The 27,940-nt window shown below is 42.6% G+C and overlaps 1 protein-coding gene across 6 annotated transcripts in view; it reads left to right on the forward strand.

Annotated features, from left to right (window-relative positions):
- COL14A1 (collagen type XIV alpha 1 chain) overlaps nt 1-27,940 on the forward strand; it is a 224,796-nt gene that overhangs the window by 20,550 nt on the left and 176,306 nt on the right. For all 6 annotated transcript variants that reach the window (XM_061123880.1, XM_061123879.1, XM_061123883.1 and 3 more), the window contains exons 4-5: nt 3,378-3,521; nt 9,269-9,358. In XM_061123880.1, coding sequence (XP_060979863.1) covers nt 3,378-3,521; nt 9,269-9,358 — 234 coding nt within the window. The remainder of the gene's footprint in view (nt 1-3,377; nt 3,522-9,268; nt 9,359-27,940) is intronic.

Here is a 27,940-nt window from a genome sequence, read left to right on the forward strand (position 1 = left end):
ATTTGTGGTACCTCTGAGAATTCCCTATGTCTTGAAAAGTAATTAGTTTCCCTCCAAGGAATCAGTAGGTTAATTTTTTTGGATTGATTGCTGGTAACACCAAACTCTTCAGAACTCCAAGCAAGTGTGACTGAAGGATCAGACCCTTAGAAGTGACTTGGGGCACTTCCCTGGGGGTGTGGTGCATGGGACTCCACCTGCCAGCACAGGGGCATGGGTTCAATCCCTGGTCAGGAAGATCCCACATGCCATGGAGCAGCTAAACCTCTGCGCCGCAACTGTGGAGCCCGTGTCCTGCAGCTGCTGAAGCCTGCCTAGAGCCTGTGCTTCATAGCATGACGTGTGCACGTGTGCCAAGTCACTGAGTCGTGTGCGAGCACAACGTGTGCACGCGTGCCAAGTCAGTGTGAGCATGACGTGTGCACGCGTGCCAAGTCACTCAGTCATGAGCAAGCATGACGTGTGCATGTGTGCCAAGTCACTGAGTTGTGTGCGAGCACGACGTGTACACGCGTGCCAAGTCAGTGTGAGCACGACGTGTGCACGTGTGCCAAGTTGCTCAGTCATGAGCAGGCATGATGTGTGCACACGTGCCAAGTCACTCAGTCATGAGCAAGCATGATGTGTGCACACGTGCCAAGTCACTCAGTCATGAGCAGACATGACGTGTGCATGCGTGCCAAGTCACTGAGTTGTGTGCGAGCACAACATGTGCACGCGTGCCAAGTCAGTGTGAGCACAACGTGTGCACGTGTGCCAAGTCAGTCATGAGCAAAACCATGATGTGTGCACACGTGCCAAGTCACTCAGTCATGAGCAAGCATGACGTGTGCACGCATGCCAAGTCACTCAGTCATGTGCGAGCATGACGTGTGCATGCGTGCCAGGTCGCTCAGTCATGAGCAAAAGCATGACGTGTGCACGCGTGCCAAGTCACTCAGTCATGAGCAGGCAGGATGTGTGCACGCGTGCCAAGTCACTCAGTCATGAGCAAGCATGATGTGTGCACGTGTGCCAAGTCACTCAGTCATGTGCGAGCATGACGTGTGCACGTGTGCCAAGTCGCTCAGTCATGAGCAGGCATGACGTGTGCACGCGTGCCAAGTCACTCAGTCATGAGCAAGCATGACGTGTGCACGCGTGCCAAGTTACTCAGTCGTGTGCAAGCATGACGTGTGCATGCATGCCAAGTCAGTGTGAGCACAACGTGTGCACGTGTGCCAAGTCGCTCAGTTGTGTCCGACTCTGCGACCCCATAGACTGTAGCCCACCAGGCTCCTCTGTCCGTGGGATTCTCCAGGCAAGAACACTGGAGTGGGTTGCTGTGCCCTCCTCCAGGAGATCTTCCCGACCCAGGGGTTGAACCCAGGTCTTCCTGAGTCTCTTATGTCCCTTGTGTTGGCAGGCCAGGTTCTTTCCCAGCAGTGCCCCCTGGGAAGCCCCCACAACGAGATAAGCCACCGCAGTGAGAAGCCTGCACACCTCAACGAGGAAGAACCTCTGCTCACCACAACTAGAGGAAGCCCGAAAAAGCAGTGAAGACCCAGTGCAGCCAAGAATAAATAAACAAATAACATTAATTTTTTAAAAAAGAAATGACTTGGGTGGTTTTTGAACCAACCTCAGCCTCACCCCTCGGTCGTCTCTGCTATAGCATCTCCAAAAGTAGACCTCCACTTGCTTAAACACTCCAATGGCAAACAGAAATGGAGGATGAAAGCAGATAATTTCTCCATGAAAACTGGGTTTATTTTCCGTGGTGACCCAGTGTCCTTACTGCAGTGACCCAAACCAGTAAAACAGTCTTGACACTCCGGTATCGACTTGATCAAACCTAAAATAAATAGAGTAAATAAAAGGAGTAATAAGTGAATCTAGACGCAGGATGTTTGTAGATGTTTTAGCAGTAGGAGATGTGCTCTGTGTGTTGTTTATACCAGGCTTTCCCAAAGCGTTTTTTGTGATATTTAGCAGGATGTGATAGCTGTTATACAATCAAATGGTTTAATGGTCAAATAAATTTGAAGAGTGCCATTCTAAACAGACTTAAAAGTTTTTTATTACAGGATTCTCAAAGTCTTTAAAATAGTATACCCTCTGCCTCTCAGAGAGGAATTCTAGTACACAGAGTTTTTCTAAGGCATTTTTTTTTCTTTTTAGTGAAACATGTTGTGAAAGACTCATCTGATGCACTTTGTCAAGGATGAGTTTTACATGATGGATTTTCTGAAACCAAGTCTAGCTTCTTGGACGTACATGCGCGTATGGCGATGGGTTTTGCAGGAGAAGGGCTCAGCTCTGCCTCCTAGTGGTGGGCAGCAGAGGTGATAGGATCCTCGTTTTTCGGGCTTAACATAATTTTAATTTTATTGACTGCTAAGTCACTTCAGTCGTGTCCAACTCTTTGTGACCCTATGGACTGTGGCCCTCCAGGCTCCTCTGTCCATGGGATTCTCCAGGCGAGAATCCTGGAGTGGGTTGCCATGCCCTCTTCCATGGGATCTTCTGTACCCAGGGATTGAACCCGCGTCTCTTATGTCTCCCGCATTAGCAGGCGGGTTCTTTACCACTAGCGCCACCTGTGATTAAAATGCACTGTAGCCTGTGTTATACGTAATTAATTCAGCAAATTTCTGGCCCTTTTGCTGCTACTGCTGGAGGAGCAGTCTTAAGTTAATTTTCCTTTTCTCGGGCAGTAAGTAACCGCTGCCAGAAATAGAGAAGAATGCATGTCTGGCACTTTGCTTTCCAGCTGATACTAAATCAGTTGCATTTTCAGCAAAACCTTAGAGGTCAGTCTGGTTTGATGGAGAGACACTGGGAGTTTGGAATCTTTTCCAGAAAGAAGCTAACTTTTAAGTAGCCAGACGATGAGTGGTTCCTTCAGCATTCTGAGCCAGTGATGCTCAGATTCAGGGTAATTAAATCGCTAACACTTCACAGATGCTTTGACTCGCTTTAGAGAGGCCGTAGGAAAAATGCCAGTGTAGGTAATTACGTTCAGCCTGTCCATTTCCTTTCCTTCACTTTCAGGTGACCTTATTTCCTTGCAGAGTGTCTCTGATACTGAGGTCTGACTGTCTTCTAATCTCATGCTACGGCTTTCCCTGGTGTATCAAAGCAACAGTGTGTTATGTGAAGGATGTTTGTGAATGTGTTTTCACCTACTTTAGACAACTGTTTAAGTTGTCTAATGCAGAGTATAACTGAAAATGAGGATGGAAAGTATACGAAAAATAAGTATTATGCAATACTCACCATTATACCTGTTTTAAAATAGCTTCACCTTTAAAATCTAGATTTCTGGTTAATGAATTTCTTAATGGACACAGTTAATGTACTTCTTAGAACTGATTTATCTTTCTGTTTTATTTTAGGTGGAAAAACCAATCAACTGAATCTCCAGAACACTGCAACTAAAGCAATTATTCAAGGTCTTATGCCAGACCAGAATTACACGGTTCAGATTATTGCATACAATAAAGACAAAGAAAGCAAGCCAGCCCAAGGTCAATTCAGAAGTACGTATTTACAGATCATACAGTGCTGCGTGGGACTCTGTTCCAGTGCTTAGTCTGAGTCTGTGGTGAATGTTATGCCGGGTTAATCCTGGATTGTTTAGATTTGACAAGATCTTAAGAGACATTCAGTCTAATCTTCCATGAGTTCCTTTTGTCTGTAATATTCTTCTGTCCCTTCCTTTACCCATTTCACTGCACTGCTACTTATCCTTTCAGTTTTAGTTAAACAGTGTTTTATTGGAACATAGCTGCTTCATGATGTTGTGTAGTTTCTGCTCCGCGGCACAGTGCATCAGCTGTCTGCACCCAGACCCTCTTCCTTGGGGCTCCCTCCCGTCAGGACACCACGGCACATGAGCGGAGCTCCCGAGCCACAGGGTCGGTGCTCACGAGTTACCCGCTTTCGACCTGTGCCCGCAATTGCCCAGTCGTGTCCGACTCTGCGACCCCATGGACTGTAGCCCGCCAGGCTCCTCTGTCCGTGGGATTCTCCAGGCAAGAATACTGGAGTGGGTTACCATTTCCTCCTCCCAGGGACCTTCCCAATCCAGGGATCGCACCCGCATCTCTTGCGTCTCCTACATTGGCAGGTGGATTCTTTACCGCCGTGCCACCTGGGAAGCCCGTTACACACGTTAATCCCGGTCTCCCAGTTCCTCCCACCTTCCTTTCCCCGCTTGGTGTCCATGTGTTTGTTCTCTGTCTCTTTCTGCTTCACAAATCTGTTCGTTTGTACCATTTTTCTAGATTGACACATATGCATTAATATACAGGGTTTTTTTTTCTGTTTCTGACTTACATTACTTCACTCTGTATAAGTCTCTAGGTCTGTCCACTTCTTTGCAAATGGCACAGTTTTGCTCCTTTATGGCTGGGTAACATTCCATCGCATGTATGTGTCACATCTTTATCCACTCCTCTGCTGATGGACATTTAGGTTGCTTTCATGTCCTGGCTATTGTAAATCGTGCTGCAGTAAACAGTGAGCTGTACATGTCTTTTGGAGTTATGGGTTTCAGTATGGAAGTGCCTTAAAAAATTAAAACTAGAAATACCATATGACTCAGCAATCCCACTCCTGGGCAGATACCCAGAGAGAACCATAATTCCTTAAGTGTTGGTTTTTAAATCCTTTCCCTGGCCCTGGCCCCTGAGCCTTATCTAGACATGTCATCTACCCAGTACATAATAGCTGCTCAATAAATGCTTTCAGCACTCTGTGAAAGAAGGTGCTGTCTCTGCTGCAGGAGTGGGCTGGAAAGAGAATGGATGGGTGATGTCTTCATATCTGAGTCAGATACTGAGCTGGTCAAAGGACTTGGATCCAGAGACACTCTAAGCAGGGGAGCGCTCTGAGGCGGCCCCGTCCATGCTGGCCTGCTCCCTTAGGGAGCTTCTCCTTATGTTGACTTTAAAAGTTATCTGCAGAGGTCCTGATTCTTTTGCCTTTCGGGAGATGTTCATTCGTTCACTAATTTTTGTGTGTGTGTGTTACTTAAGTGTATATTGCATGGCTACGAAGTGCCAGGCCCTATTCTAGGCAACACGGCACGTCACTGCCCCCAGGGACCTTATAGTCTAGGGACCAGAGATCGCAGCAGCCCCCTCTTCCTGGAGGCGTCCTGTCTGATTTGTGGGCAGAGTTTTGTGTATCGTGAATGTGAACAGGAAAGGTCGGTCCTGGTTAACCTTCTGTGTTACTTCATTGTTAAGACAGACTCCTTAAAAAACCCCCAACTCAATATTAAGTACAATTGTAAAGCTTAAAAAAATCGACAGAATTGTAAAATCAACCCCTCAATACCCATCAGTGGCTTCAACAATTAACCATTCATGGTCAGTCTTGTCGATCTATACCCCTACACCACCCCCCCCCGCCTCGTATTATTTTGATGTAAACCCCAGACATCATTTCAAACAACAGTAGCTTATTTTTAAATTTATGTTTTAATTGGAGGGTAATTGCTTTATGATGTCGTGTTGGTTTCTGCCATGCAGCGACATGAATTGGCTGTAAGTACACATACGCCTCCCACTGCTGACCCTCCCTCCCACCCCACCCCATCCTATCCCTCTGCGTTGTCACGGAGCGCCAGGATGAGCTCCCCGGGTCAGACACAGCCTCCCACAGCTGTTTGCGCGTGGTGATGTGTGTGTCCCGATGCTGTTCTCTCAGTCTGCCCCACGCTCTCCTTCCCCTGCTGTGTCCACAAGCGTGTGCTGTGTCTGCAGCCCACGCTTGCCGCCGCGAAGAGGTTCATCAGTACCATTCTTCTAGATTCCATGCATGTGTTGATGTTCAATATTTTTCTCCTTCTGACTTACTTCACTTTGTACATCAGGTCCTAGGTTCATCTGCCTCACTAAAACTGACTCAAATGGGTTCCTTTTTGTGACTGAGTAATAGTCCACTATATATGCGTACCATAACTTCTTTATCCGTCCATCTGCTGATAAACATCTAGGATGCTTCCACGTCCTAGCTGTTGTAAATCGTGCCGCAGTGAGCACTGGGGTGCGTGTGCCCTTTTGAACCATGGTTTCCTTAGGATATCAGTTGTGGGATTGCCAGGTCATGTAATAGTCTCATTCCTAGTTTTAAAGACAGTCTCCATACTGTTCTCCATAGTGGCTGTATCAATTTACGTTCCTACCAACAGTGCAAGACGATCCCCTTTTCTCCACTTCCTCTCCAGCATTTATTGTTTGTAGATTTTTTAATGATGACCGTGCTGACCAGTGTGAGGTGATACCTCATTGTAGTTTTGATTTGTGTTTCTCTAATAATGAGAATGTTCAAATAACAGTAGCTTTTTAAAGGGTTAATCCATAAACCGGGGAGACCATGGGTTCTAGGACTCTATGTTCAGCAGTGTTCTATGTGGATTTTTCTATCTGCCCTTCCTTTTCTTCTTTCTCTTCTGAGTAGCATTTTATGTTGTATTTTCTGATTTTTTTCTTAAAAAAAAAAAAAAAACACTCTATTAACCTGCTACCTCTTGAAACTTCTGAACAAAGAGATTTGGTAAATCCACCTGTCAGCAGGACATACAGATGTTTTAAAATGTTACATTCTTTTGAGAGTCACATCATTTGAAAGCTCTGGGAAAGGGTTTCATGTTATTTTCAATATAAATCAGCCTCTGTCTCATTTTATTGGCACTGTGCTTCAGTGTCTGGCCTCTGACATTCCAACATGAGTAAGGGAAATAACTTTTCTTAAAGTTTGTGAGAAGCAGGGAAAAGGACAAAGAGAAACGATTCATTTCACTTTAGTCTTAAGGTTTAGTACGATTGATTATTGCAAACATTCCACTCACTAGCAGCAGCAGAAGCATAAGCAGCCTTAAAGGCTTTGCTGACAGCTGTTTACTCAGAACGTTTAAAAGGAAATGCATTTGCTTTCAGCTTGCTTAGCTCTGCTGAAATAATCTTAGTGAAACCGTCTAATTGGTTAGTTAGATAAATTATATGAAACATATATGTATATATTCAAGTTCTTCATAAGTCCGTCTTCTGAGACCCAGGGAAACATAAGGAACAGCCTTTGGATTTTGAGGACAAAGAGGCATGTCTGAACTGTCAGGATTCTGAATCAGGTGTGCATACTTGGGCCTTTAAGTAGTTAAAGCAGTTGAAGGACGTCTGCAAATGGGGAGGTGACTTGCGCCTGCTGCTGTGTGCAGTAACGCCCACTAGCACACAGTAGGGACATGGTGGTTGTTATGATTAATACTGCTTTGCTCATGGCAGTCTGTTTTCTGATTGATTTTGCCTCCTCCGCGAGCAGGTCAGCAGCTTGGTGTGACCCGTGTGTGACATCTTGTATGTGACCTAATGACCCAATTCAAAGTGACTTATTGCTCTTTTTTCCCTCTTGTTCATCTGTAGAATGGATTTTGGCCTATTTTGGCAAACTTTTTTTTGGCCACTATTTTTCTCTTTGGAACTAATTTTGCTAATCTCTGCCTGCAAAATCTTGCTCATATTTTCAAAGTTTGGCCCAAATGTCATCTTCCTGGTAAAATTTCCCAGAGTCTCCACTTTTGCAATTATTCTTTCCCAGACCTATTTCTCCTCCCATCAGAGTTGCAGACTTATTTTCTTTTAGGGAATGTAAGCTGTCTGAGGTCATGGCCTATGTTTGGGTGGGGTTGAAGATGTGGATTTGGAAATCATCCAGGGAGAGAGGAGATAAAGTTGTAGGTGGGGTATGCAGAGAGATGAGGCAAATGTTGTTTATGATTCTGTTTCAGAAAGGGAAGCAGAAAAATGTTCCAAAGAATGAGAATGTAAAGGGGGGCTGAGAGGAACATGAAAAAACCCAGGATAGGGCTTTTGTAAAAATTGAGAAAGAAAAGAATTTAAAGGAAGGGGTGTTCCAAAGTGGTTAACCCTTATAAAGAAATAAGAAGATGAGGTCTAAAAAATGGGTTTAGAAAATTAGAACATCAGCAGAAATAGAAGGATTAAGGCAGCTTGTATTTATTATGATTTTTAATTGTGGAATTTAATCTCAAGTGCCAGAAAGCCAAGAAAGGCTTCTAAGAGAAGGAATCATAAAACTAGAGAAACCCGACCTTGGCAGGTGGTAAGTCTCAAGTCTTTTTAGCAGTGGGATGGAAGCCGATAGAAAGAAGAGGAGGAACTGATGATAAAGGCAGGATTCATGGAGTAACCCTGGAGAAGGCAGGAAGGATGGTTCAGAGGAAACCATTGCTGACCCTGCAGAGCCCATTTTCCAATAAGTTTACTGATTCCCATGAAGTGAATGCAATAATTAAGTGGAATATCTTGCCATGAGATCACTTCCTCCTTTTCGCAGGGTATTTAATTTGTGCACATACTGTTGCCATTTAGTGGTGACTCAGGGGCTTCCCCGGTGGCTCAGACAATAAAGAATCGGCCTGCAATGTGGGAGACCTGGGTTCGATCCCTGGGTTGGGAAGATCCCTGGAGAAGGGAATGACTACCCACTCCAGTATTCTTGTCTGCAGAATTCCATGTACAGAGGAGCCTGGGCTGTAGTCGGTCGGGTTGTAAAAAGTCAGACATGGCCAAGCAACTAATACTAAGAAACAACTTAAGGTGCCAAGCCGTAGCAGGAAAGCTGTGGTGGAGAGACAAGTGAAGTCGTGGAGTAGATTGGACTGAATGTGTTCAAGGACCAAGGGTCATTCTGGGCCCTGAATTTTTCATAATGGATGTAATGAACAAGTCCTGCTTTTTATTAGCAGGGAATTTTTTAATTTAAGTTTGAAAGAAAGTCTTTATGGACTTCTCCATCTTTTATTGCAGACAGACCAACTTCAAATGAGGATATATGTGGCTAAGACCTTTCTAGAACAGGGCCCACTCACAGGCCTTCCAGAAATCTGAAGACATGGCTTAAATCCTATGCCAACACTCTGATTTTATGAGATATGTTTTAGCTCCTTAGCCTGCGGGTCCTTCATTCCATCATGTCTGAAATGGGGCTATCTTGCGATTTTATGTTATAAAGGATTAAACTGGATACATCTGCCCACAGTGAATATTTGACTAAAGTAAATCTGTAAGTGACTTCTACTCTTTCCCATGTCAAGACTGACAAGAATAGCAGCTCCAGTCTTCTGGAATGAGATTCTACCACGTAGCTAATTTCTACTTAAAGCTCTTAATACTTGCAAGGAGTTGAGTGAAAGCTCACTGATATTTTCTTTTAGATTCTAACCTGAGATGTTGCTGTATTTTTACTTTTCTTCCAGTTAAAGATTTAGAAAAAAGAAAGGAGCCAAAAGCCAGAGTGAAAGTTGTGGACAAAGGAAGCGAGAATAAACCATCCGTCCCCGAGGAAGGTCAGATCTGTGTCTGTTTGCCTGTTGGGGAGGGCGGGCTGTCGTCAGGGCGCAGGCCGTGGGTTCAGGCCGGAGGAGCACGGATCCTGCTGCGAGCCGTCCCTCAGCCCCTCTCACCGTCTCCTTCCCCGCCGCACGGAGTAACCGTCACACTCGCCTCCCCCGAGCTGTCCCGTGTTGGATACACCACTCAGTCCTAGTGAATGCATTTTCTGTTGCGATACTGACAGCATCTGTTCATTTCTTCCCACGTCTATTGCCAACACGCCGCCAAGCTCCCCTTGCTTTCCCGGTGTGCATAGTATTTAGCAAGATCTCAGTTTGTCCTCTGCCCAGAGGTTAGAGCAATCCTTGCAAAGCAAATCCAACTCCGTATTTCACCCCCAGCCCCGCCGTGCCCGCCTCTGCACCGCCTCCCCTGCCCACATACCTTGAAACCCTTCCCAGCTTCAGTGACCCTAGATGCAGGCCAGACCCTAACAGGACCTTCAGGACGCCTCAGTCCTGTGACCTCCTGCCTTGCCTCCGTCTTCATCTGACAGCTCACTCTTTAATTTTTAAACATTTCCAAACACTGCAAAAAATAAATACTCCTAAAATTAGTTTCAGTATTGAAAGAAGTTTCAGGATTCAGTTCAGTTCAGCCGCTCAGTCGTGTCCGACTCTTTGCGACCCCACGAATCGCAGCACGCCAGGCTTCCCTGTCCATCACCAACTCCCGGAGTTCACCCAAACTCATGTCTATTGAGTCGGTGATGCCATCCAACCATCTCATCCTCTGTCGTCCCCTTCTCCTCCTGCCCCCAATCTTTCCCAGCATCAAGGTCTTTTCAAATGAGTCAGTTCTTTGCATCAGGTGGCCAAAGTATTGGAGTTTGAGCTTCAGCATCAGTCCTTCCGATGAACACCCAGGACTGATCTCCTTTAGGATGGATTGGTTGGATCGCCTTGCAGTCCAAGGGACTCTCAAGAGTCTTCTCCAACACCACAGTTCAAAAGCATCAATTCTTCGGCGCTCAGCTTTCTTTATAGTCCAACTCTCACATCCGTACATGACCACTGGAAAAACCATAGCCTTGTTTCAGGATTAAAGGATAGGTAAATTTTACATCTTGGATAGAGTCTACCAAACAGACAAAGTTTTTTCAATGATTAGTCTTAAAACATACATTCTTTCCAACATTTGAAATTGTTTCAAATTTTTCTCCTAATAATTTTATATTTATGTGTATTTTAAGAATAAGTTATTGAAAAATTTGTGTCTCTTTGGTGAACTCCATCAAAAATGTACAATTTGCCTATCCTTTAACCCTGCAACTTCATTTTAGAAGTAAATATGGGGCTTCCTTGGTGACTCAGATGGTAAGGAATCTGCCTGCAGTGCAGGAGACCCGGGTTCAAACCCTGGGTTGGAAGATCCCCTGGAGAAGGGAATGGCTACCCACTCCAGTGTTCTTGGCTGGAGAATCCCGTGGACAGAGGAGCCTGGCGGGCTACAGTCCGTGGGGTCGCACAGAGTCGGACACGACCGAGGGACCAACACTTTCACTTTTTCATATCAGATATATAAAAAGTATAAAAACAAGTAATAAACAACTTTGTCAAGTTAAGGAAGTAAGTATAAACAGTAGAGTTGGAGCTCCTTGTATATCCCTGTATATTCCTTTTCCTCCATTCTAAGAGGCTACCAGTGTTTGAATTCACCGTTTATTATTTCAATATGTGTCTTTTTCATTTCACTATATAAATATATGAATTCTGAAACCATATTTTAATTATGCATTTATAGTTTAAATTTTGTATACACTTAATCAAAATATACTTTTGCAACTTGCTTTTTTTCTCCACAGAATGTTAAATTTTTTTTGAGTTATCTATGTTGACTTATATAGAGGCAATTTATTCATCTTTGTTATATAGAACTCCATTGTATAAATATAACCCAATATATTTGACTCTTATACTCTTGATGTTCCCAATATTTTGCTATTACAAAACTGATGTAAAAATTCTTACTTATGTCATGTTTTTCACACGTGGTAGAATTTCTCTAGAATATACACCTAGGTTTTGAATTATTCAATTATGTGTGCGTATCTTCATCTTGTTCATCTTGTCTGTAGTGTCTTTTTATTTTATGTTTTTACAGCTAATATTTTCTTCTTTCCTTATTATATTTTTCTTTTACTACTTCCTGAATTGGATGCTCATCTCACTAATTTTTGATATTTCTCCTTTTTACTGTGTGTATTTTAAGACTACAGATACCCAAGTACTGCTTCAGCTGTATCATGTATGTTTTGATATTTAGTATTGTTTTTATGTATTATGCTACATAATTTCTGATTTCTACTAGACTTTCTATTTTTATCCACAGGTTGTTTATAAATATTTAATTTCGAAACATATGGAGTTATTTTAAAAAGATAATGTATTTGCTATTGGTATCTAACAATTGCGTTGTGGTAGGAATTGTTTTAAAAAATTTGTTTTTATTCTTTCCCTGTATTCTTGAGAATACATTCTCAATGTATTCTTGAGTTTTTTTTTTTTTTACCTTTCCCCATATCCTTGAGAAAAATTTTAATCTCTGTGTCAGAGAGAGATTTGTCCATTTCTTTTTGTGAATTCTGGCAATTTCTTTATATTAGAGGCTAGATTCATGACGAGTTGTTTTATTTTCCTGGTGAATAATTCTTTTTTTAAAAAACAATTTTCTTTATTCTTAGTAATTCAATATTTTATTATAGTGATACCAACTTATTTTGTTTAGTAATGCCATGATTTATTAATTCTGTATACTTTAACTTTCACCCTATTTGTGTCCTAAGGTTCAAGGTGAGTAAATCTTTTAAAGAGAATTTAGTTGGATTTTAAAAATCATCTCTTACAATCTTTGTATTTTAATTGGTATCCATAGTCCACTTATATTTTGCCATTTATTTTATGCTATTTTGCTACATTTTCCCTTGTATGCCTTACTTAATTAGAATTGATCAACTTTTAAAGAAAAATGCGTTTCCCCTTTACTGAACTGATATTTAATCCTTTTATATTTTTGTATGATTATAATTAAATTTTTAGCATTCATACAGCCAAAATCTAAAACTAATAAATATATTTACCATTCCCTAACCAGTCCAAGTTTTTATAGCACTTTAATTATCTACCTCCTATATTTTACATAATTTAACAAATACGTTAATTTTAGCATTTTTTGCCTTAAAAAGGTATTATAACAGTTATCATTTTAATAGTCTTTATTTGTCCAGCTCCCGTGTTTATAAATTTCTCTGCTTGTTATTCCATCTTGTATCTCAGGTTTTCTCTATGTGTTCAGTTTCCTTTAGGGAAGATCTGTGGTGGTAAACTTAATTTTATTCACACATAAATGTCTTCAGCCCGCACCCAATTTTGCAGGTCTATCTGGGTGCCAGTTTGAGAGTGGCTTCTGGTCATTTAGAAGGTATCTCACTCTCTTTCGGTGCTTGTTCGTGGCAAGTCTGTTGACAGTCTAATGTTCAGGTGATCTCTTTTCTCTACAGACGCTTTTCAGACTTTCTGTTCTTTGTCTTTGGTGTTTGGCTGTTTTAGTGCAGTAAGTCCAGTTGTAGATTTATTTGTGCTTCTGTAATCTGGATTTATAACTTTCACTAATTCTGGAAATTTCTCAACATTTAGTTCTTCAAATATTCTTTTTCTTAATTATCTATTTCTTTCTCTTTTCTTTCTTTGTCTCTCTGTATTCAAATTATACTTATCATAGATAGCCTGTTTTGATGATCTATGTCTCTTAACTTTCATATATTCTACCGCTCTGATTTTATCAATGTCATTTTGGGTGATTTCCTTTATCTTTCTATTAGAATACTAATTCTCTTTTTGTCTCTTTAAAATCTGCTTTTTAGTCTGTCCTTTTTAATGAGCAAAATTTTTTTTCTAGAAATTATATTCGATTCTTTAAAAATTTTGCTAGAAATTTATATGGTAGTTTGTTCCATTTTAGTGTTTTTTTTAAAAAATTATTCTGATGTTTTAATCATGTTTATTTTATATTCTGAACCAAATAATTATGTTTAGAGTATTTTAGGGGTAAGTTTTACTTTTCCTTTCTTTACCGGTTTCCATTCATGGTGCTTTTTTTCTTGTTTGATGTGTCACTTTAGTTTGTGTGCTTATTTGTGGGAGTTCTTCGCAGCATGGTTTAGGAGCGTGCACCTCCAGAGAGCTGCTCTTGGTTGCTACCAAATTGGAACCCTTTTATGTTAATTTCTCTGGGGGATGCTCTGAGCTTGTCAGTGGTTACAAATTCATATGGCACTGTGTAAACAGTGTTTTTTCTTATTACCATTTTACCCACTTGTTTTAACATCCATTGATGATTCTTGACTGAGTCAGTGACTACTATAATATTTCTGAAATGATAATTTTTGTGGTTTCGTTGTTTAGTCTGCATTTATTAGGTGGCATTCTACTGTAGGGGAGATCTTTCCCTTCTTCCATATTTATTTATTTATATAATTTTTATGAATTTTTATTACATGTGATGAATAGTAGTCCATTACTATCATGAGTTTTGATGCTTAGAATATTCCAGAATGACTCGGTGGGAACTATTTCAATCTCCTATGCCCTTTTTCTCTTTCGGCCACACTGCACAGGATGGGGGATCTTCATTCCCTGAGCAGGGATTGAACCCGTACCCCGTACTAGAAGCTTGGAGTCTTAGCCTCTGGACCTCCCGGGAAGTCCTTCCTCCGCCCTTTTAATATCACCCCTTATTCTCTAAGCTTTTCCTACTTCCTGGCACAAACCTTGCATTCCAGGCTCTTCTTGTAGTTTTTCTGCCCTGCTCTGAAATCAACAACTTCTTTAAGGAGTTCTGGTTTCCTTTTATGGAGAATGGTATTTAGACACCAAAATGTGGGTGCTAGATGTGTTTATGCCTCTGGGTTGTCGTTGCTTCTAGGCCCTGTTTACTGAGTGCACACACACACACACACACACCCCATTGTCTACCTGTCTATCTATCATCTCTTCTTGCATCTTGTATCTATCTTATGTCCATACAACAGGGTTTATTCTAGCATTTCTCGTTCCTTATTTATAACTCCCCTTTCAAAAGTGTTGGATAAATGACTCCCCAAATCTTAAATGCATCTACTTATATACTCAATCATAAAAACAGTTTCAGAATTGCTAATCTATACATACAGCAAAAAATTCTATTAACTGGAATTCAATATTTGCCTTTAGTGTGGAGTATATAATAAAATGCCTGTGTTCAAAAGGATCTTGTGTTCTTTTTGTCCCTCTTCACTGTGGTTTTGCTATTTATTTTTAATACAGTTAGGTTAATTTGTGAGTACATAAAACATGAATGTGGTTCCAAAAGTTTAAAAATGTACAAAAGTGTAACACTCTAAAGATGACTTCCCCTGTTTCTTTCACCCAGCTTTACTCAGCCCCTTTAAATAACCAAACTCATTAATTTCTGAATTATCTTCCTTGCATTTTTTTGAAAAAAAATTCTAAATATTTTTATGAGGGATTTTATGTGTAAGTTCTCAGCTGAGTTTTGGCTTAGCATTCTTTGTAAGGCAGTATTTAAAGAATGGCAATCAAAGTTAAATCTGTTTTCCATCCATGGATTAGAGTTTGATCCCAGCATTTAGCTCTAGCTAGATATTCGTAACGGAGAAGGCAATGGCACCCCATTCCAGTGCTCTTGCCTGGAAAATCCCATGGACGGAGGAGCCTGGTGGGCTGCCATCTATGGCGTAGCTAAGAGTCGGACATGACTGAACGACTTCACTTTCATTTTTTACTTTCATGCATTGGAGAAGGAAATGGCAACCCACTCCAGTATTCTTGCCTGGAGAATCCCAGGGACGGGGGAGCCTGGTGGGCTGCCGTCTACGGGGTCTCACAGAGTCGGACACGACTGAAGTGACTTAGCAGATATTCCTAAAATGTCCTAAGTTCTCCATTCTTTTCCCCGATGCGCCTTCCTCTTGCCTTTCTAAAGTCTAGGATTGAGTGAAATGAATTGAACACAGGGAAACAAACAGTGTAAAGTGAGAGTAATGTTTAACAGACGTTCTGGTAAATCCTCGTGAACATCTGCAATTCGTTTCCTTTATTCCCTAAGCACACCTATGGAGAGGCCTTTCCTGAGCCCCTGTCAGTAGGAGCTCTTTCAGTGTATCCGTTGCAGTGATGACTACCTGGGCTAGGGCAACAACCTCTAGGGGTTTTGTAGACAAAAGCAGACTTCCTCTTTTAGTTCTCAGGAGGTGTGTGCCTGGGCAGTGAGGATTCGGAGGGCACTGGTAATTGAGAAAGCTGTCTTAAGTAAGCTGTAAGTAGTGGTGAGAATCCAGGCCAGAGTCAGGGCTGCCAGGAGGTTGTGAGGGTGAGTGCTCACGGAGCCCGCTGCAGATTTTAGAAAGGCCCTCCTCTCCCGGGCCTGAATTACACAGAATGTGCTCTCCTTTGTTGTTCAGTTGTTAGGTCCTGTCCGACTCTTTGCGACCCCATGGACCGCACTGCACCAGGCTCCTCTGTCGAACACGATCTCCCGAAGTTTGTCATGTCCACTGAATCGGTAATGCCCCCTTCTCCTCCCACCTTCAATCTTTCCCAGCATCAGGGTCTTTTCCAATGAGTTGACTCTTCACATCAGGTGGCCAAAGTATTGGAGTTTCAGCTTCAGCATCAGTCCTTCCAATGAACACCCAGGACTGATCTCCTTTAGGATGGACTGGTTGCATCTCCTTGCAGTCCAAGGGACTGTCAAGAGTCTTCTCCAACACCACGGTTTGAAAGTGTTGATTCTTCAGCGCTCAGCTTTCTTTATGGTCCAACTCTTACATCCACACATGACTACTGGGAAAACCATAGCTTCAACTATAGGGACTTTTGTCAGCAAAGTAATGTCTCTGCTATGACATATATATACGACTCTCGTGTGTGTGGTTCCTACTTCTCATAACCTCACGTTTGGTCTCTTTCCCTAACTGAACCGTGAGTGCTCCTAATTAACACTAAATGAGTTAATAGTATAGTATTTCGAGCATAGTGCTAATAGTTATGTTCTATTAATATTAGAATGCATAATTTCCATAAATTAATAGCATCAAAGACCCCCTCTTTTGTGTTAGTGATTTAACAGTAAATGCATGGAAGAGATTTGCTGGCTACCCTCCAGTGCTGAACGTTGAGATAAGCAATGGGCATTAACTGGTGATCATGGTAGGCAGGATCCTACCCTCATGAAGCATGGAGTCTGGCCTGGACTCTGTGTGTGCATGTGTACCCCGTTCCTTCTCTCGGGGAGCAGCATACATGTAATTACAGCTGACTGTAGCCAGAACACGTGATTACTCTCAACATGTATTTTTACTTACTGGAATTGCTTACTTTCTATAATACATTTATGGTTCTTGGCTTGTGGCTAAGAGATCAATTTGAAAGTTTACCGGTTTTTCCAGTAACTTTCGTGGGCCTTAAATCCTCTAAACCCAGCACTTTGACTTTAGTTTGACCAGGTGGAACTGGTGGACATTTAATGTTGGTGATGCAGGAGTCAAAAGATTAGCTAATGCAGAGGGGGGTGGGTGTGTTTCGTAGGTTAATGCTGGCTAGAGCTTGGCTTTTAAAGAGAAGGGGGAGGGGGTGAGTTCACTCATAAGCTGGACTTTGGGGCTTGGTCATGGGTTGGAATTCATGCAGGAAGGGTCTAGAAGGACGCCTGGCCCATAGAACACGCTCCGTTATGTTCCTCCTCCTCTGTCGTCATCATGCTCTCCTTCTTCATTCTCCTCCTTCTCTTCCTCATCGTTCTCATATATTTATAATTGTTGCCTAGACAGTTGACTAGTGTATTGGAAACTCTAGGGTGAACTAGAACGTCTCTGCTCATAAGCACAAGGAGAAGTTTTGGAAAAGCTGGTATGAGTAGAGTGCCTACAGAAGGAAGCACAACGTCATGTGTGAGGCGCACACGCTCAGTTCCAGTTCGAGAGATTCCCGCAGATAAAGCCATGCCCGAAAGAGTTTATATTCCGAAAGTCTGAAGCACTGGAGTTAAACCACGACTATGGGTCAGAGGACACAGATGTGGTGGACCCAGAATCCCACGGTTTTCAGTTATGAAATGATTACAGAAACACTACAATCAACAGTGTTATTGAAGTCATAGAAATGGTCAAGAGAAAGATGAGAGACCGTGAAGACAAGAATAAGTGAGATTCATAAAGGGACGAACAGAACGTGAAGCATTCTGAGGAGCACAGATGAAAAACTGGCCACTCCCAGAATCAGGCTGGTGAAACTAAAACACCAGCGTCAAAGATAGGTTTAAAAGGGGCTTCCTCAGTGGTCCAGGGGTTAAGAATCTGCCGTGTAATGCAGGGAGCACAGGTTTGAGCCCTGCTCTGGGAAGGTTCCACATGCCCCAGAGCAGCTAAGCCCGAGTGCTGCAACAGCTGAACTGGAGTGGACGATCTGAATTTTTTGTGCACACAGCAAAGAAAGATCCTTCAGGCCACAACTAAAACCCAGTACAGCTACGTAAATAAATAAATATTTATAAGATAAGGTTTAACAGACAAAAATAGGAAGAAGCTGAAATAGATTGTTGAAGCCATTTCTAACTGATGGAGATCTGGTTGTGGGTAGTTGTCTGTCCTTTGATTCTTTGGCATATTAAATAAAGCCACTGTTTTAAATAATTGGACTTCCCTGGTGGCTCCGCAGTAAAGAATCCGCTTTCAAGGCAGGAGACCCAAGTTCTACCCTTGGGTAAGGAAGATCGCTTGGAGGAGGAAATGGCTACCCACTCCTGCGTTCTTGGCTGGAGAATCCCATGGACAGAGGAGCCTGGGGGGCTGCAGTCTGTGGGGCTGCAGAGTCGACTGAGCGGCTGACACTTTTACTTCAGACAACCTTTGGCAGAGAAACCCCTCTCAGCTCCAGTGTCCTCATTAGAAAAATGATCATGCTAGCTATAATGAGCATGCAGACTTGGGAAGACTAAATGCTATCAGCTTTATAATGTGCCTGGAACATAGCAGATGCTGGACAAAGGTCGGCTTTTGAACTACCTTGTCCATTTATTTTTTTCTAATGTCTTCTTTTCAAAGAGAAAATATTAGCACACAGAATGCATAACAGTGTCTGACATTGTCAATAACTATTTGTTGAATGTTTGTATTTGGCTTGTTTCACAGTCAAGGAGAGAGGTTCACAGTCCCTTGGAGAAGATTAAGGAAGACTGTTTTCATGAAAAGAATGTTTTTATCATAAAAAAAGCAGAAAGCAGATTTCTTTTATTTTTTTTTGCTTTGCTGTGAAGCATTATAATTAATGTTTTTAGGAACTCAAAAAAGCATGAAATAGAATCAGTCATTCAGAATATATTCATTGAATACCTGCAAAGTACATTATACCTGTGCATAAAATTGTAAGGTTTCCCTGAAGGCAAGGGGCTGAGAATCTCCTAGCAATAGCGCTCTTGTTTTCCCCGAGTTCCCTTACGCCCAACCACTCCTTTTTTTCAGATTTATTTTTAATTCAACCACTCTTGACATTTTTAAAGGATTTTTGATACTTTTTCTGTTGTCTTCCAGCGAATTTTATTGTTCTTAACTTGTGAATTGTCCAGTGATAAAATATATATTATATATCTATATGAGTGTGTATATATATATATATATGCTGGGAAGACTCTTGAGAGTCCCTTGGACTGCAAGGAGATCCAAGCAGTCCATCCTAAAATGAATCAATCCTGAATATTCATTGGAAGGACTGAAGCTGAAGCTCCAATACTTTGGCCACCTGATGCGAACAACTGACTCTTTGGAAAAGACCCTGATGCTGGGAAAGATTGAAGGTGGGAGGAGAAGGGGACAACAGAGGATGAGATGGTTGGATGGCATCACCGACAAAGAGTCGGACACGACTTAGCAACCGAACAACAGCAATATATTTTGTAGCTCTTCCTTAAATATACCAAGCTTTCAAATATCCTCATTTATAAAAGAGCTTGTAGTACATCTTGTGTTAGATCAGATATTTGACAGCTATAAGCACCGTTATAGACTTTGGCAGAGGCTTATCCTGTAGCAGTGCTTGGGCTTGTCTGACTGATACCTTCCTTCTTGTCTGAGAATTTTCTATTAAATATCTTGTTTCTATACCTGCAGGGCTGATGGTGTCAAATAAAGCAGGTGTCTCAGCCTTAGACATTGCAAAATGTCAGGGTCTGTTTGTTATTGGTGAGTTGGAATGACAGGGGTGAATGAGTTATTGCATGTTCTCAGAAAATTGCCTTGAACAACTAAAATAAACATAAAGCCAAATCACGTGATATTATATACAGAGCTGAAAATGCATGTGAATGTAATACACCAGTTCCTGAATAGGTTCTGTGTTTGAATAGAGGTGATCAGACAAAATAGCCTCTCTTGGGTCAGCATTAACATTTGAAAGTCAGGAAATGACCAGGTCAGTCATCGTGCAAATTAAATTTGAGAACTGATTTTATCTAAAAGGACCATATATATTTTTGAAGAAAATAAAACCTGTTTTAGGTATCTTGCGGTAGGGAGCATTTGGAGAGGTTAGATAGGAAGAAACGGCAGAGAGTGGAGAGGATAATAGTAAGTCAAAGGTCTCAGAGCCGAGAATGCTGTTGGGGAAAGAAGACTATTTGTATTGGGATGAGGTGAGAAATCAGTATGGAGAGCTTTGAAGAGCCCGGTGAACAGTTCAGGCCTAATTTGGTAGATAGGGAAGGAAGGAAATTATCTTAAAATTTGGAGTTGGAGGGCGGCCTTGAGCTCCCTGGAGCTCTCCAGTTGAGGGGACAGGGAGGGCTCTCCAGCCGGGCGTTGAGGGTTGACCAGCACCCACCTCGCCGACAGAGCTCTCCCTGTTTCTGAAGCAGCGATCTGCGAAAGTCTCGACTATTAGCAAGTTCCTTCGTGGGCTTTGCTGGTGGCTCAGTGGTAAAGAATCTGCCTGTCAGTGCAGGAGACAGGGGTTCGATCCTTGGGCCAGGAAGACCCCACGTGCCCTGAGGAACTAGGCCGGTGCACGGCAGCTCCTGAGTCTGTCCCGGAGACCCGAGCCTCAGCTCCTGAAGCCGGGCCCCTCGAGCCCTTACTCGGCAATGAGAAGCCCCCGCGATGAGAAGCCTGCTCACCGCGGCTGGAGAAGGGCCCGCACAGCAGGAAGACCCGACCGGCCAAAGATAAATAAAATTTTCAAAAAAGGAAAGTCCTTTCATGAGTTGAGATCTGTCGTCTTGTGGGCATTTAGGGCACTCCTGACCCCCTCTGTATGACAGCCCTTTGGATATTTTAAGACAGCCGTCACATCTTCTCCCAGCCCCTTCCAGTTTGTGAGCAGAGAAATGTGATAATGTGGTGTTTACAGGATTGTCAGTAACTGTTAGGATGCAGAGGGTTGAGTGACAGCTGAAATGTTTGTTTGCTGTGGGTCAGGGATGGGGCTTCACACGCCTGAACATGTCATGGTGCCATTCTCCCTGGGCTGGACACAGGACAGGTGTGCATGACTGTGACCTCAAGCTGTCTCTAAAGGCCCAGCCTAGCCATCTGCCTCTCCCTCCTCCCATCCTTTCTTCCCTCCTTTCTCTCTTCCTTCCCTTCCTTCTCTCCCTCCCTCCCTCCCTCCCTCTTTCCCCATCCCTCCTCCCTGTTATTTCGTTCTTCCTTTCTTTCAAATACTTCTCTTCTGTCATAGAAGTTGAGTAGCACGATAGCTAAATCTCTCAGGCTTTGGAGTCAGTCCTAGATTTGAATTCCAGCTTTTCTATCTGCTCCGCATGTGATGAAAGGCAAGTTATTTAACCTTTCTAGTTACTTAACCTTTCTTTTCAATGGGGTGAAAAGAAACACCTGTCTTATAGGATTAATGTCAGGCTTTAATGGAAAAGACATATGCAAATCACCTGGGGAAAGCAGTCACTAAATGGGAGGTCTTTTCATTATTGGAAAAAAAAGGGAGCAGTGAAAAGTATCTGCTGCAATCAGCCAGTCAATCAATAACTGTATGTGTTAGGGCTCTCCAGAGAATCAGGGCCAATAGGATGCATATAAACACAGAAAAAGATTTATCATGAGGAATTGATTCACGTGATTGTGGAGTCTAAGGAGTCAAGGCTATGGTTTCTCCAGTGATCATGTATGGATATGAGAGTTGGACTGTGAAGAAAGCTGAGCGCTGAAAAATTGATGCTTTTGAACTGTGGTGTTGGAGAAGACTCTGGAGAGTCCCTTGGACTGCAAGGAGATCCAACCAGTCCATCCTAGAGGAGATCAGTCCTGGGTGTTCACTGGAAGGACTGATGCTGAAGTTGAAACTCCAGTACTTTGGCCACCTCATGCGAATAGCTGACTCATTGGAAAAGACCCTGATGCTGGGAGGGATTGGGGCAGGAGGAGAAGGGGACGACAGAGGATGAGATGGCTGGATGGCATCACCGACTCAATGGACATGAGTTTGAGTAAACTCCAGGAGTTGGTGATGGACAGGGAGGCCTGCGTGCTGCGATTCATGGGGTCACAAAGAGTGGGACATGACTGAGTGACTGAACTGAACTGAACTGAACTGGAAGGAGTCCTGAGATCTGCAGTCAGCAAGCTGGAGACCCAGGAAAACTGATGGTGTCAGTTCCCATCTGAGACGTTGCAGACTCGAGACCCAGGAAAACCTAGTGCCAGTTTTGAGCCTCATGTTCCAATCAAAGCAGTCAGAAGAGGCTCCTTTCTGTTCTATTCAGCTCTTTAGTCAATTGCACAAGGACCAGCTACCTTTGGGAAGGCAATCTGCTTTACTCAGTCTGTGAATTGAAATGTTCATCTCATCCAGAAGCACCCTCCCTAACAATCTCAGGATGATATTTGATCCAATGTCTGGGCACCCCATGGACCAGTCAAGTTGACACATAAAATTAACCATCACACTTGTGTATTTATAGGAAATAAGAAGTTCTGCAAAGAGAAATAAAACAGAATAAGGGAAGAGGGTGATGGGGAGTGCTATTTTAGATAGGGGAGTCATCTGTCACAGATGCTTTGAAAGGAATGTCTCCAGTAAGACTGGGCTAAATGAGCACTTAGCTCACTCTGATTAATGTTGACTCTGAACGCGATTGAAATGAACCCTGGTTCCCCTTCCAGTAGATGGACAATGTATAATGTTAATACAACAGGTAACTAGTGACCACTCAGGTCGCATTGTATGAGAACATCTGCTGTGGTGCTAGTAGCCTGGTATGATGGAAGAGGCAACTGAACATTTCCTAGACCCGGGGTCTAGTCCTGGCTTTGCCGCTGTAACCCCTGAGCTATCCACTTGTCTCTCTGAACTTCAGTTTCATTTTCTGAAAATGAACACACTCATGGCTCCCCACTAGAATGTTGTGAGAATCAGAATATGCCGATGTACTGAAAACCTCTTTTTGAACCACTGAGCTCTTAGCAAATGTAAAATGCTGCTCACTTCAGTTGCTCAGTCGTGTCCAACTCTTTGCGACCCCATGGACCGCAGCACGCCAGGCCTCCCTGTCCATCACCAACTCACGGAGTTCCCATTGAGTCGATGATGCCATCCAGCCATCTCATCCTCTGTCATCCCTTTCTCCTCCTGCCCCCAATCCCTCCCAGCATCAGGGTCTTTTCCAGTGGGTCAGTTCTTCACATCAGGTGGCCAGAGCATTGGAGTTTCAGCGTCAACATCAGTCCTTCCAATGAACACCCAGGACTGATCTCCTTTAGGATGGACTGGCTGGATCTCCTTGCAGTCCAAGGGACTCTCAAGAGTCTTCTCCAATACCACAGTTCAAAAGCATCAATTCTTCTGTGCTCAGCTTTCTTTATAGTTCAACTGTCACATGCATACATGGCCACTGGAAAAACCATAGCCTTGACCAGACGGACCTTTGTTGGCAAAGTAATGTCTCTGCTTTTTAATATGCTGTCTAGGTTGGTCATAACTTTCCTTCCAAGGAAAGCGTCTTTTAATTTCATGGCTGCGGTCACCATCTGCAATGATTTTGGAGCCCCCCAAAATAAAATCTGCCACTGTTTCCCCATCTATTTGCCATGAAGTGATGGGACCAGATGCCATGATCTTAGTTTTCTGAATGTTGAGTTTTAAGCCAACTTTTTCACTCTCCTTTTTCACCTTCATCAGGAGGCTTTTTAGTTCTTTGCTTTCTGCCATGAGTTTCCCAAATTCACTGGCATATTGAGTGCAGCACTTTCACAGCATCATCTTTGAGGATTTGAAATAGCTCAACTGGAATTCCATCACCTCTACTAGCTTTGTTCATAGTGATGCTTCCTAATGTAGGTCCTTTAATGGACCGGAACCTGGTGGTCTGGAGTCGACAATGAGGAAGTGAAAGAAGGAAAGAGGTTAGCCTATGCAGCCGGCTTTCGTGTTCCAGGGAATCAGCCAGAAATAGAGAGATAAAGAGAGGAAGAGAAAGAAAGAAAGACACGGGGACCAAAGCTCTGATGGAGCAAAGGTGTTTTAATCAACATGGCGTGGGCATATATACTGTTTTACAAGGTAGTTATTCTCAGCAAAGATAAAGATTAAAATTCCAGACTTACAAAACACAAGGTGATCCCTATTAAAGAGAGAAGAGGGTACTTATACTATAATGAAAAACTAACAAAAGAAATGCCTGGATTCCTCAGCCTCAGGAAAGGCAGGCGTGCCTCTCCTCTTAATTCCTGAATATTAAGGGCCAGAGGATTCCTGACATCTAAGGCCCACTTGACTTCACATTCCAGGATGTCTGGCTCTAGGTGAGTGATCACACCATCATGATTATCTGGGTTATGAAGATCTTTTTTGTGTAGTTCTTCTGTGTATTCTTGCCACCTCTTCTTAATATCTCCTGCTTCTGTTAGGTCCATACCATTTCTCTCCTTTATCGAACCCATCTTTGCATGAAATGTTCCCTTGGTATCTCTAATTTTCTTGAAGAGATCTCTAGTCTTTCCCATTCTATTGTTTTCCTCTATTTCTTTGCCTTGATCACTGAGGAAGGCTTTCTTATCTCTCTTTGCTATTCTTTGGAACTCTGCATTCAGATGTTTATATCTTTCCTTTTCTCCTTTGCTTTTTGCTTCTCTTCTTATCACAGCTCTTTGTAAGGCTTCCTCAGACAACCATCTTGCCTTTTTGCATTTCTTTTTCTTGGGGATGGTCTTGCTCCCTGTCTCCTGTACAATGTCACGAACCTCCATCCGTAGTTCATCAGGCACTCTGTCTATCAGATCTAGTCCCTTAAATCTATTTCTTATTTCCACTGTATAATCATAAGGGAATTGATTTAGGTCATACCTGAATGGTCTAGTGGTTTTCCTCACTTTCTTCAAGTTAAGTTTGAATTTGGCAATAAGGAGTTCATGATCTGAGCCACAGTCAACTCCTGGTCTTGTTTTTGCTGACTGTGTAGAGCTTCTCCATCTCTGGCTGCAAAGAATATAATCAGTCTGATTTCGGTGCTGACCATCTGGTGATGTCCGTGTGCAGAGTCTTCTCTTATGTTGTTGGAAGAGGGAGTTTGCTATGACCAGTGCTTTCTCTTGGCAAAACTCTTGTTAAAATGCTGTTAACTCTTAAAAAACAAAAAACAAAACTAACTTCAAGTCAGTCTTGAAAGCAGACTCTTGATTTGGAAACTTGAGTTCAACCTTACCGGAGATTTATGTGAAAAATTACTCTGTGACCACAGTTTTTCTTCAGATGTCTTGGTTAATGAATGGCTTAGCAGGATATTTTACTAGTGGCATCAAGAAAAGTGATTCAGAGGCACTAAATGAATCAGACCAGTCGTGGTGAAAACGATCATGAGATTTTCTGAGTGCATACTACAATAATGTGAATAAAAATAGCTCCTGCTCTCCTTTCATTTAGCTTTACCTCTGGCATCGGAAAATAGTAATATCAAGGAAGACAAGCAAACATGCTGCAATCGCCCTGACCCCTAAATAACCATAGTCTCGTTTTCCAGTGTGGCAGTTGAGCAGAGCAAGAGGAAAGACCACATGTAATTCAGCCATCATGGTCTATTTTTCTAGTGCTCTACTGTATGCATGAATTATGTGAAAAGAGAAATTCTTTTTAACGAGACAATTCAGTGTGGTTTACATTTATTAATGTACTATGTGCCAAGATGTCAGCCAGACAAAGGGCATAAAAATATAAGGCACAAATCCCTCACTTCTCAAAGAGTTCAGTGTAGTCAGAGAGATAGAAATGGAAACAAATTATAGCAGCCTGGTGTTCTAAGTACAGTAAACCATGTGTGCTAATGCAGATGCAGTCAAGAGGAGCAGGTAACGAATCCCATCTGAGGACTGCTGGAAGAGCTTCTTGTAGCAGATGTAGTGTAACCTGGTGTTTGAAGGATGAATAAGAGTTTACCTGGCAGAAAAAAGCTGCTTCTGTTAAGTCTCCCCTTTCTATTTTAATTAAAGAGTTGGTGAATACCCTTCTCTGTAAAAACATTGTAAATATTTCTATATTAGCCGTAACTGGATCTCTAATTTTATGTCATTAGAGCAAAAGGAACACTCTAAAAAGAAATGTTTGAATTTGGTAATTTCATACCATTCTAACTAAAGTAACACTTCCACCCCCAAATTCCACTACTCTATATCATTCTGCTTATTTCTATAAAGCTCTTTTAAAAATATGAAATTATTTTGTTCTGTTAATCTGTTTCCTCTCACCAAAAATTTAAGCTGCTGGAAGGTAGGAGTTTAATTGTATTCCTGGTTGCTCAGAATAGGGTTTGGGATATAGTAAATATTAAATAAATACATTTTAAATAAATAAATGTATTTCATACAGGAAATTGGTTACTATGAAACTAATATACATAGGTTTTATGTAGACTGATTTAATACTCATTCAAACTCCCTGAATTAACTTGTATTCTCAACATGAAATTTTCTCACAATGTCAGTAACACAGTAAAATTGGTGTAAAATTATTGTAAAAGGGACACTTTTTATGTGGACTGCTTAAGTGCTAAGTACATTCGTTTGGGAGAGAAGAAAGTTCTGGAGAGTGACGCTTGCCGGTGGCACGTGCTAGCCGTGGACACAGCAGGGGCGAGTGGTACGGGGACGCAGACGCGCCTTAGAGACTGTCCCCGGCTTTCTAAGCTGATGCAACAGGTACATCACTGAAGCCGGTGTGCTGGTGGTGGTTTGGTAGCCAAGTTGTCTTCAACTCTTGTGACTCCACAGACCATAGCCCGCCAGGCTCCTCTGTCCCTGGGATTCTCCAGGCAAGGATGTTGGAGGGGGTTGCCGTTTCCTCCTCAGTCCCTGGACCTTCCCAATCCAGGGGTTGAACCTGGGTCTCCTGTATTGCAGGCAGATTCTTTACCATCTGAGCCACTGGGATTCATGTATTACCTGGGTTCAGATCACAGCTTAGCCTCTGCCCTGGGTGGCACTCTGGGCAAGTCACACAGCCCATGTATCTCATGCTTTCCAGCTGCAAATGGGACTGATAATAACGACGCATGTCTTATAGAGCTCTTGTGGGCACTGAGCAGGTGAGCATCGAGGGCCCACGATGGACATGACTTCTAGATACAGAATTGTTAGTTTCTTCTGGCCTCATCAGGCACCTCCAGCAGGGGTTGAACATAATGGGAATTATTTCTTCCGAGTCAAATGGTGACATTCAAGGTATTGTTTTTATTTGTGAGGTATCCCATATAACAATACTAAAAACAAGGTATTGTTTTTATTTGTGAGTTAGCTCTTGTAGCTCAGTCGGTAAAGAATCTACCTGCAATGCAGGAGACCGAGGTCCATCCCTGGGTTGGGAAGATCCCCTGGAGAAGGGATAGGCTACCACTCCAGTGTTCTTGCCTGGAGGATCCCATGGACAGAGGACCTGATGGGCTACAGTCCTTGGGGTCACAGGAGTCAGACACGACTTAGTGACTAAACCACCAAGCGCTGCTACCAGCCCATATATTGGGTGCTTTCCTTCGATTGTGATCAGCAGTCTACCTTTTTTTTGTACTGTCTGTATTTTCAGAATTGCATTTTAGATAAAATTCACATTAGGCCAAGAATTGAATTAAAATACGGTTCAAGTTCATTTCTTCTCCTTTCCTTTAATTTTAAATACAATATTGAAGGTAAGAAGAATTTATTTTTATTTAAAATAATAAATTGAACTAATTTCAGTTTGGGGCTGTCATGAATCAAATTGCCGTGAACATTCGTGTACAATTTTTTGTGTGTACGGTAGTTTTCACTGCTCTGGAATAAGTATCCTTGAGTGTAATTGCTGGGTTGCATGGTAATTTTACGTACGTGTTTCTTTACTCATGGCTGCTCTGGGTCGCTGTTGCTCCGCGTGGCTTTCTCTCGCTGCAGGGAGCGGGGGCTCCTCTCGTGGTTCGCAGGCCTCCCCCTGTAGGGGCTCCGCTGGTTGCCAAGCACAGACCTCGGGCAGCTGGCTGCGGTAGCCCTGGCGCACGACCTTAGTTGCCCTACAGTG

The sequence above is a fragment of the Dama dama genome, chromosome 21 (assembly GCF_033118175.1).
Source record: "Dama dama isolate Ldn47 chromosome 21, ASM3311817v1, whole genome shotgun sequence".
Lineage (NCBI taxonomy): Eukaryota > Metazoa > Chordata > Mammalia > Artiodactyla > Cervidae > Dama > Dama dama.